Source organism: Alosa pseudoharengus, unplaced genomic scaffold, assembly GCF_046254945.1.
Source record: "Alosa pseudoharengus isolate Yale_2024_CS ecotype anadromous, Long Island Sound unplaced genomic scaffold, YU_APseudo_1.1 YU_APseudo_1.1_scf_24, whole genome shotgun sequence".
In the NCBI taxonomy this organism is placed as follows: Eukaryota; Metazoa; Chordata; class Actinopteri; order Clupeiformes; family Clupeidae; genus Alosa; species Alosa pseudoharengus.
In genome coordinates, this window is record NW_027468689.1 from 822174 (window position 1) to 835174 (window position 13001).

General features: G+C 43.0%; 1 protein-coding gene across 3 annotated transcripts in view; it reads left to right on the top strand.

Annotated features, from left to right (window-relative positions):
- ankrd16 (ankyrin repeat domain 16) overlaps positions 1–12730 on the top strand; it is a 17638-nt gene extending 4908 nt beyond the window's left edge. The window contains exons 3-8 of one of the 3 annotated variants that reach the window (XR_012990884.1): positions 59–101; positions 294–402; positions 6665–6826; positions 7882–7960; positions 9514–10072; positions 10672–12730. Coding sequence is in view for 2 of the 3 variants with exons in the window: in XM_076302757.1 (XP_076158872.1) it covers positions 59–101; positions 294–402; positions 6665–6826; positions 7882–7960; positions 9514–9746 (626 nt within the window). In the remaining variant the exon portion in view is untranslated. Of the gene's footprint in view, positions 1–58; positions 102–293; positions 403–6664; positions 6827–7881; positions 7961–9513 lie in introns of all 3 variants that reach the window. The other 2 variants (XM_076302757.1, XM_076302758.1) reach the window with 2 other exon arrangements.
- Positions 12731–13001: the final 271 nt, after the last annotated feature.

Genomic DNA, 13001 nt, shown 5'->3' on the forward strand with positions numbered 1-13001 from the left:
AGACACTGATAGACACACCAAGCGACCTGTAACGGTGCCCTCTCCTCTCCACATGTAGCCCTGCATGGATGTGAAGACGTCGTCCAGATTCTCCTGGAGAGGTTAGTTTCACGGAGGAATAAACTGATCAGGGCGCAATTTTAGTTTTTAGTGTTTGATATTTTTCAATCTGAGAAAAACTGGTTTAGAAATTAAGGTTTAATTATGGGGGGAAAATGATCTCTAAAGAATGACCACCTGGTATGTGTGTGTGTGTGTGTGTGTGTGTGTGTGTGTGTGTGTGTGTGTTGGAGGAGTGAGTACGAGCGAGACAGCAGAGACAGCTGTGGGGTCACACCCTTCATGGACGCAGTGAGAAGTGGTCATATCTCCACTGCCCGATTACTCCTGGAGAAACACCAGGTAGACATCACAAACAAACACCCAAACATGACACCACCTCAATGAGAATGGGCATGCTGGAAAGTTCAGAAATTCAGGCTTAGGGCTCTAATTCAAGCTTAGGGCTCTATTTTGGCGATCAAAAACGTGGCACAAAGCACAACGCAAAGCTTGTTTTAATCTTTCACCCAGTCAGTGGCGGATTTTGCTCCATGCGCTCCACTTTTATTAAACCTTGCGCCCAGGGGTGTGGCAGAAGGTGTGATCTGGTGCATGATGATCCAAAAATCGTCTTACACCCTCTAAACATCATTACGCCACTGACCACTACCAAACCTGGTCAGTAACCCGTGGCCAGTTGTTTATGTTATTTTAAGAGCGCATTATCAACAGTGATATTGGCACAACGTGCAAACCCTCTCATCCACGAGCGCGCACCAGCGCACGTCCATGCAAAACATTACAAATTGCAAGATTACAATGGGAAACATAATTATAAATATAGCCGCAAGCGGCAATGGCGGGCCCGAGCACCTGCGGGCCGCAACCCGTGACATGTCGGAATCCAACAAAGCACCGACGTGGTGAGTTTCTGAAATGTACATATTTGATGCGTGTGCTATTTGTTTTTGTATTTTATTTTCTGCCACATTTACTCGCTTGGCCAGGTGGGGGCGTAATGCAAGGCAGGCCCATTGGGTGTCATCATAATCATAAAATATATTAACCTGAGAAATTTCAGACCATTCGTTTTAAGCAAAGAACATTTCTGATACACTTTTTGGTTGGCCAGATGGTGGCGCTATGTTAGGCATTGAAATGACACATGTGAATATCATGACAATAATGATATCCAAAATGTTTGAAAACTTTCAGATCAATCACTTAAGGCATTGTCCATTTCTGGCACATTTCCTGCTTGACCAAGTGGTGGCGCTATGCCAGGCAGGCCCATTGGGTGTCTGGATATAATCATAATCATAATATTAATTAACCTGAGAAGTTTCAGACCATTCATTCAAAGCATAGAACATTTCTGGCATATTTCCTGTTTGGCCAGATGGTGGCGCTATGCTAGGCATGTGAATTATATGTGTGAATATCATCACAATAATGATATCCGATATTTTATAAAGTTTCAGATCAATCACTTAAAGCATTGTCCATTTCTGGCACATTTCCTACTTGGCCAGGTGGTGGTGCTATGCCAGGCAGGCCCATTGGGTGTCTGGATATCATCATAATCATAATATCTATTAACCTGAAAAGTTTCAGACCATTTATTCAAAGCATAGAGCATTTCTGGCACATTTCCTGCTTGGCCAGAAGGTGGCGCTATGCTAGGCCTGTGAATTACGCATGTGAATATCATCACAATAATGATATCCAATATTTTATAAAGTTTCAGATCAATCACTTAAGGCATTGTCCATTTCTGGCACATTTCCTGCTTGGCCAGGTGGTGGCGCTATGCCAGGCAGGCCCATTGGGTGTCTGGATATCATCATAATCATGATATCTATTAACCTGAGAAGTTTCAGACCATTCATTCAATGCACTGTGATTTATGACACATTTCCTGTTTATGTGGTGAGATATTAAAATCATATCAAATATATTACAACATTCCAAAATCCATTCACAATTTAACATCAGCGACATCTTGGCATAATGTTTGCCAAATTTCAAATGAATCTGACAAACCGTCTAGGAGGAGTATGTTCAAATTGATCATGTGACATCAGTATAATTGTCATTCTTTCTGTTGCCAGTTGGTGGCGCTATGCCAAACATGCATTATGGGCATGTGAATATTATCATTAACATGGTCTTCAATGACCTGTGAAATTTAAAACATTTCAAGCCATGCATGGTGAATTATGACACATTTATTGTTTATGTGGAAGGGTATTAAAATTATTAATTTCGCCATTTCGTCAAATTACAACATATCAAAAAAAAACTTCACAATTTATAATCAGGAACATCTCGGCATCATGTATACCAACTTTGACATGAATCGGAGCAACCGTCTAGGAGGAGTACGTTAAAATTGATCATGTCCATAACGCACAAAATCTCAATTACCTCACTTCCTGTGGGCGTGGCTAATGGCATGTTAATGCAAAAGTTGTTTGTTTTTGGGAGTTACATACACCCACCAAATTTGGTGTGTGTATCTAAAACTATATGCCAACCACAAGTCACTGTGACGTAAGGGGGCGCTATGGAGTTCCTGGGCAACGCCCGGTGCCAAGCTTTTATCCCTGTCTATTCACTGTACCACTTGATGTGTGTGTTAAATTTCATGCGTTTTCGACTATGTTAACCACCTCAAAATATTTGCCAACCACGAGATCAGTCACCTAAGGAGGCGCTAGCGAGTCCCTGGGCCACGCCCGGGGTCAAGCTCTTGTACCTAACTGCGATGCATGACACCTGACATGTGTGCCAAATTTCAAGAGGTTTCGACCATGTTAACCACCTCAAAAACAGGAAAGCAAAAAAGTGAAATAACAATAATAAATATAGCCGCAAGCGGCAATGGCGGGCCCGAGCACCTGCGGGCCGCAAGCCGTGACATGTCGGAATCCAACAAAGCACCGACGTGGTTCATTTGTGAAATGTACATATTTGATGCGTGTGCTATTTGTTTTTGTATTTTATTTTCTGCCACATTTACTTGCTTGGCCAGGTGGGGGCACAATGCAAGGCAGGCCCATTGGGTGTCATCATAATCATAATATATATTAACCTGAGAAATTTCAGACCATTCATTTTAAGCAAAGAACATTTCTGATACACTTTTTGGTTGGCCAGATGGTGGCGCTATGTTAGACATGGAAATTAGACATGTGAATATCATCACAATAATGATATCCAAAATTTGTGTAATCTTTCAGATCAATCACTTAAGGCATTGTCCATTTCTGGCACATTTCCTGCTTGACCAGGTGGTGGCGCTATGCCAGGCAGGCCCATTGGGTGTCTGGATATCATCATAATCATAATATCTATTAACCTGAGAAGTTTCAGACCATTTATTCAAAGCATAGAGCATTTCTGACACATTTCCTGCTTGGCCAGGTGGTGGCGCTATGCCAGGCAGGCTCATTGGGTGTCTGAATATCATCATAATCATGATATCTATTAACCTGAGAAGTTTCAGACCATTCATTCAATGAACTGTGATTTATGACACATTTCCTTTTCGTGTGGTGAGATATTAAAATCATATTAAATATTTAACATATCAAAAATCCCTTCACAATTTAACATCAGCGACATCTTGGCATAATGTTTGCCAAATTTCACATGAATCTGACAAACCGTCTAGGAGCAGTATGTTAAAATTGATCATGTGACATCAGTGTAATTGTCATTCTTTCTTTTGCCAGTTGGTGGCGCTATGCCAAACATGAATTATGGGCATGTAAATATTATCATTAACATGGTCTTCAATGACCTGTGAAATGTAAAACATTTCAAGCCATGCATGGTGAATTATGACACATTTATTGCTTATGTGGAAGGGTATTAAAATTAATAATTTCGCCATTTCGTCAAATTACAACATATCAAAAAAAGGCTTCACAATTTATAATCAGGAACATCTCGGCGTCATGTATACCAACTTTGACATGAATCGGATCAACCGTCTAGGAGGAGTATGTTAAAATTGATCATGTCCACAATGCACAAAATCTCAATTACCTCACTTCCTGTGGGCGTGGCTAATGGCATGTTAATACAAAAGTTGTTTGTTTTTGGGAGGTACATACACCCACCAAATTTGGTGTGTGTATCTAAAACTATATGCCAACCACAAGTCACAGTGACATAAGGGGGCGCTATGGAGTTCCTGGGCAACGCCCGGTGCCAAGCTTTTATCCCTGTCTATTCACTGTATCACTTGATGTGTGTGCCAAATTTCATGCGTTTTCACCCATGGGAAGCACCTCCTTTGGCATCATGATTCATCACATATTTCATCACATATTAGTCTGCACAAAATCCCAAATACCTCACTTCCTGTTGGGTGCGGCTAATGCATTGTACATACGAAAGTTGTTCATCTTGGGGAGATACAAACACCTACCAAATTTGGTGTGCGTAGCTGAAAGTATATGCCCACCACGGGATCAGTCATCTAAGGGGGCGTAAGGGGGCGCTAGCGAGTCTCTGGGCCATACCCGGGGCCAAGCTTTTTTACCTAGCTGCTTTGTGTGACACCTGATGTGTGTGCCAAATTTCAAGACTTTTCGATTATGTTAACCACCTCAAAATATTTGCCAACCATGGGATCAGTCACCTAAGGGGGCGCTAGCGAGTCCCTGGGCCACGCCCGGGGTCAAGCTCTTGTACCTATCAGCGATGCGTGACACCTGACGTGTGTGCCAAATTTCAAGAGTTTTCGACTATGTTAACCACCTCAAAAACAGGAAAGCAAAAAAGTGGAATAACAATAATAATAGTGAAAAATAATAATAATAATAATCCTTACAAAAACAATAGGGCCTTGCGCCCTTCGATGCTCGGGCCCTAATAATAATAATCCTTACAAAAACAATAGGGCCTTGCGCCCTTCGGGTGCTCGGGCCCTAATAAAGATATTAAGAAATACATCTCACAATGAGTAGTTATTCAACATAAGAAAACACGCAAAAGCACACGCTGCCATTGAAAGAACATTTGGGCTGCTGAAAATGCGGTTGAGATGTTTGGATATGTCAGGTGGCACATGCAGTGCAGTCCTCAGAAAGTGGCACATGCAGTGCAGTCCTCAGTAAGTGGCAGCTCTTTGTGGCATGTTGTGTGCTGCATAACATCGCCATGCACCATAGATGTCTCGTAGACTTGATGAGGAAACATTACAGGACTGTAGAAGACGTGATGCTCAATTCCACGTGCCGATGCCACTGAACCCAAACGCACCAGCAGCAGCACGGGAGAGGAGGGATCAGATGGCACATCTGTAGCCTGGTAAGCCACCTAATAGTTTGACTTATTTTGAATCCCGAACATTTAATTGATTATTAGGACATCTTAAGAAAAACAATGGTACCATGCATATATGATCCTGGATTCACAGTATGATTGTTTAAGGAAATCATGGAGCTCAAGTATTGGGTTGTTTTTTTGTTATAGTAATTTGTAAATATAGTGCAATGAGCATAGAAAACCAAATGGGCAGTGGGCTTAAATGGGCAGCGGGCTCAAATGGGCAGCGGGCTCAGGAGGATCTTCAGTCGCAGAGCAGCAGGACATTTTGGTCCTAAGCAATGACTGACCTTGATGTTGGACGCCAACTTCTTACCCTCCCTCAATCTGAAAATCTGCCCTGAGGTCCTCGGCTGGCGTCTGATCCTCAGTAGTGCCCAGTCCTCCTCCAGTCTCCAAACGCTGTTTTCGGTTCACGCGAGCGTTTGCTTTCCCTGTCTCCTGACATCACTGTAGCGTTTACGGCATCGTGCAGCTGTTCTGATGCCAGATGACGAGGACACGCTCGCGGGCCTTCACCTCACGCCTGCTTCACCTCGGGGAGTTTCGGTGGTGTCCTCGCGTCCCCGTAAATAGCTCACGGGCCTTCACCTCACGCACGAGCATGCTGGTTTCTTCGTGGGTGAATCGTTCCTGTCGTCCAAGTAACTGCGCCGTTATAATAGCAATTCACCATTGTTCAAGCGCACCTGGCTCTTAAAGGGAATAGGAGATGAGGGTCTGATTGGTTTATTCCATGTCACACCCAAAACACACCTAGTTAATTAAAAGAATTAGTACAACCCTTTTGAACATTGCGCCCGACGAAATCAAGATGAATGTGGTCGGCCACGCCCGAAAACATCTTTAAGCTTCGTGCCGGTGACCAAGCATTTCAGATCGCCAAGATGGAGCCGTAGAGTGGAGTGGAGTGGCCAGATAGAGCCATTTCAATAGTAACCATTTCAATGGGGTTTATAACGATGATTGCAGATCATTCCCAGGAGAGTTTCTATAACATACGGAGAGCAGGGGAATCATTATTTATGTTTATTATTATTTAGTAATTTAATAAGGTTCCATATGTTTAATAAACAATTTCTGAGAAGTAATATGATGATGATAGATAGAAACTTCCCCATGGGGAAATTCACATACCTCCAACCTCAAATGTAATATAATTGTGGCGTGTAAATACCATACACTGAATACATCACTGACAAAATATATTATATTTATTTTATAAGCTTGTCATTTGTTTGCGTGTGTGTGTGTGTGTGTGTGTGTGTGTGTGTGTGTGTAGGCCTCTCCTATGGCTGTGGATGTGTTGGGGGTGCCGCCTCTACACCAGGTGTGTGTAACTGGCCAGGAGGGGGCGCTAGGCTACCTGGTGCAGGAGTTGGGGGTGGACGTCAACACAAGGGCCACCAACATGCAGCTGACCGCACTGCACTACACTGCTAAGGTCAGTACACACACACACACACACACACACACACACACACACACACTGCATGAAAAGTGTGATTTCCGTCAGTATGCGGCACTGTAGATTGTCGTGGAAGTTCAGTTTAATGGCTGTTCGCGGCAGTTTGCAGGCAATGCCGAAAACTGCCATGAATTGTCAGAAATTGACGTGGGCCTTGCTTGGCAGTCGTCCGCCCATGACCCCCCTCCTCCTAATTCTAGGGGAGGCTTTAACATGTAAATGAAAATGCTGTGAGCTATACAAATGCAAATCAGGGTAGCAGGGAGAGTGAACTGTGCATGCTGGCATGACTGTGGCCTTTGGTCTTGCTTAAACAACTCCCAGTAATACGCTCAACAGGCAGAAATGATGCTGGGTATGACATGTCTGTTCCCTGCAAGCTCCAATAATGTAACCTGACTTAAAACAGTCGATAGAGTTTAGATTCAGATTTTCCCTTCACACCAACACAATGAGAATTTCAGAGGCAAATATATAAATGATTGTCTTTATCACTATCTTCATTCAACAAAAATATATGGAAAACTGCATATATTTTTGTTGAATAAAAAATATATACCTATATAAGTGACCCTGCTGTGCATGGCGTATAGACTGAGAATGTTTTGGACTGTGTAAATAGTCTACTACCAGGGAAATAGCCAATATATTATAGATTGGCTATTTCCCTGGTAGTAGACTATTTACACAGTCCAAAACATTCTCACTATATACGCCACAGCAGGGTCACTTCAATAAACCACTAAGTCCAACCGTTACGCCCCCACGCCAGCAGGGGAGACACTTCCTCTAGTGAGCAGTGGTTGCACTGTGGTCGCGCTTCCACCACAACAGCTGATAGGATAAACAACAGTCAGTGTGCGGCGGCAAAGTCAGAGAGGAGCATCTAACCTCAGCTCTTCTCTCTTCTCTTGTTCATTTGTACATTACATACTGTTGTGTTATGAGTCATCAGAAATCCACATTCCTCCTTTCAAACCCCCTAACTCCGTGTGTGTGTGTGTGTGTGTGTGTGTGTGTGTGTGTTTTAGGAAGGACACACCAACACTGTGAAGACCCTTCTAGAACTGGGGGCAGATCTGTATGCCACAGACACAAAGGGGCGCACAGGTGGGAACTGCAGCTTCCATATTGAATTCCACTTGAATTTCCCCTTGGGGATCAATAAAGTATCTATCTATCTATCTATCTATATGCCCCCTCACACATCCTTTATATCTCACCATATGCCCCCATCACACATCACATCTCACCATATGCCCCCATCACACATCCTTTATATCTCACCATATGCCCCCATCACACATCACATCTCACCATATGCCCCCTCACACATCCTTTATATCTCACCATATGCCACCATCACACATCACATCCCACCATATGCCCCCATCACACATCACATCTCACCATATGATCCCCTCACACATCACATCTCACCATATGCCCCCATCACACATCACATCTCACCATATGCCCCCCTCACACATCACATCTCACCATATGCCCCCATCACACATCACATCCCACCATATGCCCCCATCACACATCCTTTATATCTCACCATATGCCCCTATCACACATCCTTTATATCTCACCATATGCCCCCTCACACATCCTTTATATCTCACCATATTCCCCCATCACACATCACATCTCACCATATGCCCACATCACGCATCACACATCACATCCCACCATATGCCCCATCACACATCCTTTATATCTCACTATATGCCCCCATCACACATCACATCTCACCATATGCCCCCATCACACATCCTTTATATCTCACCATATGCCCCATCACATCTCACCATATGCCCCCATCACACATCACATCTCACCATATGCCCCCATCGCACATCACATCCCACCATATGTCCCCATCACACATACTTTATATCTCACCATATGCCCCCTCACACATCCTTTATATCTCACCATATGCCCCCATCACACATCACATCTCACCATATGCCCCCATCACACATCACATCTCACCATATGCCCCCATCACATCCTTTATATCTCACCATATGCCCCATCACACATCCTTTATGTGCACATTCAAATATCACATCTCACCATATCTCAACTCAAAACACTTTACTGCCCAAATGCCTCCAAATGAGGTGCACATGTTTAGATGACTGGATTACATCACATAAACAAGGCCACTGTTTCAGTATACTGGATTACATCACATAAACAAGGCCACTGTTTCAGTATACTGGATTACATCACATAAACACATAAACAAGGCCACTGTTTCAGTATACTGGATTACATCACATGAACAAGGCCACTGTTTCAGTATACTGGATTACATCACATAAACACATAAACAAGGCCACTGTTTTAGTATACTGGATTACATCACATGAACAAGGCCACTGTTTCAGTATACTGGATTACATCACATGAACAAGGCCACTGTTTCAGTATACTGGATTACATCACATAAACACATAAACAAGGCCACTGTTTCAGTATACTGGATTACATCACATGAACAAGGCCACTGTTTCAGTATACTGGACTAATAATGCTAGCATTGCAAAATCAGTCCAGTTTGTCTGTTAAAGGTTGTACAATAAATGTTTTCAAGTGTATATATATGTGTGTGTGTGTGTGTGTATATGTGTGTGTGTGTCTCCTAGCCTTGCACATGGCCAGTATTGGTCAGCATGCAGACACGGCCGCTGCTCTGCTGGCTCTGGGGCTGCTGGACTCCGCCGACTCATCAGGCGTCCGGGCCGTACAGCTCGCCAGGAAGCCCGCCGTTAAGAGCGTGCTGGAGAGCCACGCCCACAACACACCAAGAACCACGCCCACAACACACCATGAGCCACGCCCACAACACACAATGAGTCACGGCCACAACACACCATGAGCCACGCCCACAACACACCATGAGCCACGCCCACAACACACCATGAGCCACGCCCACAACACACCATGTGTCAACAATAAACACATTTATTTTTTCAACTTTTGCAATATTACGCACTTGGCTGAACGCAAATCAGCAGGAGAGAGAATGCACGTAGGCTAGCCTACGCAGCGTGTAGCGCAATGTGTAGGCTATTTGGTTACCAACTAACACTGTTAGCCAATTCACTAACTTAAGACTTCAGTGCCATCATATACAACGTTTTTTTACACAACAAATACAGAAAGGATGGAGGCAGCAAAAGTAGAGAAGTCATTTCAGATGAGGTGTTATGAATCCAATAAAATATGAAAATGGAAACACAACATAAGAACGGCCCAGGAGTCAGGAATAAGAAAAATATAAATGTTAATTTATTTTGGACAAACTGAGACTTCAGCAACGATGCCAATGCTTCGAAAGCACAATAATAAATAAATAACAGATTCTAGCAAGCTTCCTAACCTTCTAATAGTTTTAAGCAAATTCTACCTTACCTCCTCGAAATAAAAATGCGTGAGTCTTCCGCACGGCTTACCTTCTACACTAACATCCAGCTATTCTAATGTGGGAAAACAAACAAAAAATTCACCGGCCCGTCACCAGTTACAATGGTCAGTTTCAAAAAACGAGGAAATTAAAAGACAATTTGTGAGCAGAGTAGCGAAACGGCGAGAATAGAGTCCGTATCTGAATCGGTCTGTAAACAGCGTGTGATCCGAGATCGAGCTGCGGCCATGTTGGAAAAGGCGGCTTTTATAGGCAGGCCAACTCGCAGACGCCAGCACACCTGCACACAATAAGGGGTAATGACAGGTAGAGAGAATGCAGGTAGAGACTGAGACTAGAACAGCCAAGTAGGCTACACAAGGGCACGTAACATGAGGCAAGAACAAGGTGAATTTGTATGCTTGTCAAAACGTAGTCCTACCCTGCATTAGAGGAGCTGATCATCATACCAAGCACACTCGCTGTTTAGTCATACACCACGGTAAACTAAAACTAAAATGTTACAAAGGTGGCAAAAATAATATAGGGTATTATTAGCCATGACATTACTAGACTATGAATCGTTCTTTTTTTTTGGGGGGGGGGGGTTACAAACTTATTTAAAATCATCCCCCCCTCTGTTTTTTACACAAATCGCACCCTGAAGATATAGATTGTCAGCCGAGGGAATTCGCTATCTTTGTCAGATGATCTAGGCAGAAGTCTCTAATTTCACCCGTCATAGCAATGCCCTTACGTGGACATTCATGTTTTCCATCTAATCGGTGATGCTGAACATCTGAGCAAGAATACTGTATGTCCGAAAATAAATCGGACATAGGCCTAGCCTAGCCTACAGTTTGCTGAACATCTGAGCAAGAATAGCCTAAAATAAATCGGACGTAGCCTAGGCCTAAGAAATTAAAATCACCATTTTAACAAACTTGTTGAGTTGAATGTCATATTACTGTAGCCTGCACATAAAGGCTACACATTTCCACAGCACCAGAATCCGACCGAATGCCTCCCTCAACCCCTTCCACAATCGGCCTTTATTTGCGTTGGCCAACTCCTCTGCTACTGTAAAACACTCCTTACAGTAGTGTTCAAAGACACCTTTTTCTTGTTAGTTGTAAAACAGAGGCCAAGTGAAGGCTATAAGCATACTAGGCCTACATGTTTTCATAATTAAGAAATATTAATGCAAGCTATAACTATATAAACCTACTATTCTGAATAATGTGTTTGTGTTTCATTTTCACCTGCTGCCATGTGCGTTTGGCAATGGTGTTGCATCTGAAATGTTCACAGGATTAGGCATACACTAAATCAGTCAATGGGGGCTACTTAAACATTCAATTATCCTATTACTGTAATCTATATGCCCACTTCTAAATTGTGTTGCATCTGTAGGCATTTCTATGAACTCAAAATAGGCAATTTAATTATTTCAACTCATAGGCTACCCGATCTGCAATACGTTGCCAACAGCCTTGCCAGCTTGCTTTGTTCACTGCCGACGTATTTGATTTTTGTCGTAGAGTGAGTTTTAATTCCTCATAACTTGGCATAATAATTGTGCATTCCTCATCCGTAAAATCAGGTGACCGCGTCATCATTGAAAGTGGTGACTTGCGCTGCAACCCGCCCCTTTTATGTGAACGCGCACAAACTCCAATTAGGTTAACCCCGGCTCAACAAATCAACTTCATAATCAGCGTCGTAGTACCGATTAACACCACTTAAGATAACCAGGTTTTGTCAACCCCGGTTTAACAAAGTAACCCTGGGTTACATCTGGGTAGGTTAAGCTCCCTTCGTAGTACAGGCCCCATGTGCCACATGAGCCACGCCCACAACACACCACGAGCCACGCCCATAATACACAATGTACCACGCCCACAACACTCAACAAGCCACGCCCATAACATACCATGAGCCACGCCCACAACACACCCAGAACACACCATGAACACACATCAACAAAAAACACGTCACACACCACCGTGATGCATGCCATTGACATACACCTTGGCAATCTACTGCAAGCGCTCTGTGTATTCCTACAAGTAAGCATTCAGCATTCTCACACACACACACACACTTCATGTTTGATAACATATAGACAGATGTCTGGGTTTTGACTTGAAAGCTGAATCTGTTTAATAAGACAATGAACACAAAGTTTGCACATGTGTATGTTCCATCTTGATTGTGATTGTTCCTCCGTTAATCACAAACACACACACACACACACACTGATTAACTGCGCCAGGTCGTCCCTCTGACTGCTTCACTATTGTACTGTCTTTGTGCATCACACGGCAAAAGGTTGAGTGAGAGAGTGTGTATGTGTGAGTGTGTTTGAGGGAGGGAGAGAATCCTGCTTGTCAAGACAGACCTGCTCCAGGGATGGCCATCTGTACAATAAGTAAACAATAAAAGTCTTAACCAAACCAATATACTGTGAGTTTCCATTGTGGGCAGTTTCTTGACCGGTATTATGGCCACATTTACTGTCCCCAGACTGCTGTTTTGCCACATGACCAGTACGATTATACGATTATCTATAAGCAGTAGTAGTAGTATCATATTCTTATTTTTATTATTCTTATTCTTATTGCAACAAAGCAATCTTATTCTTAACAACTCTATTTGTATCAGTTTTTAAGCTATATTTGATAGATTCATAGCACTTTTTAAGAGTTTGCGTTAATTGATGCATGT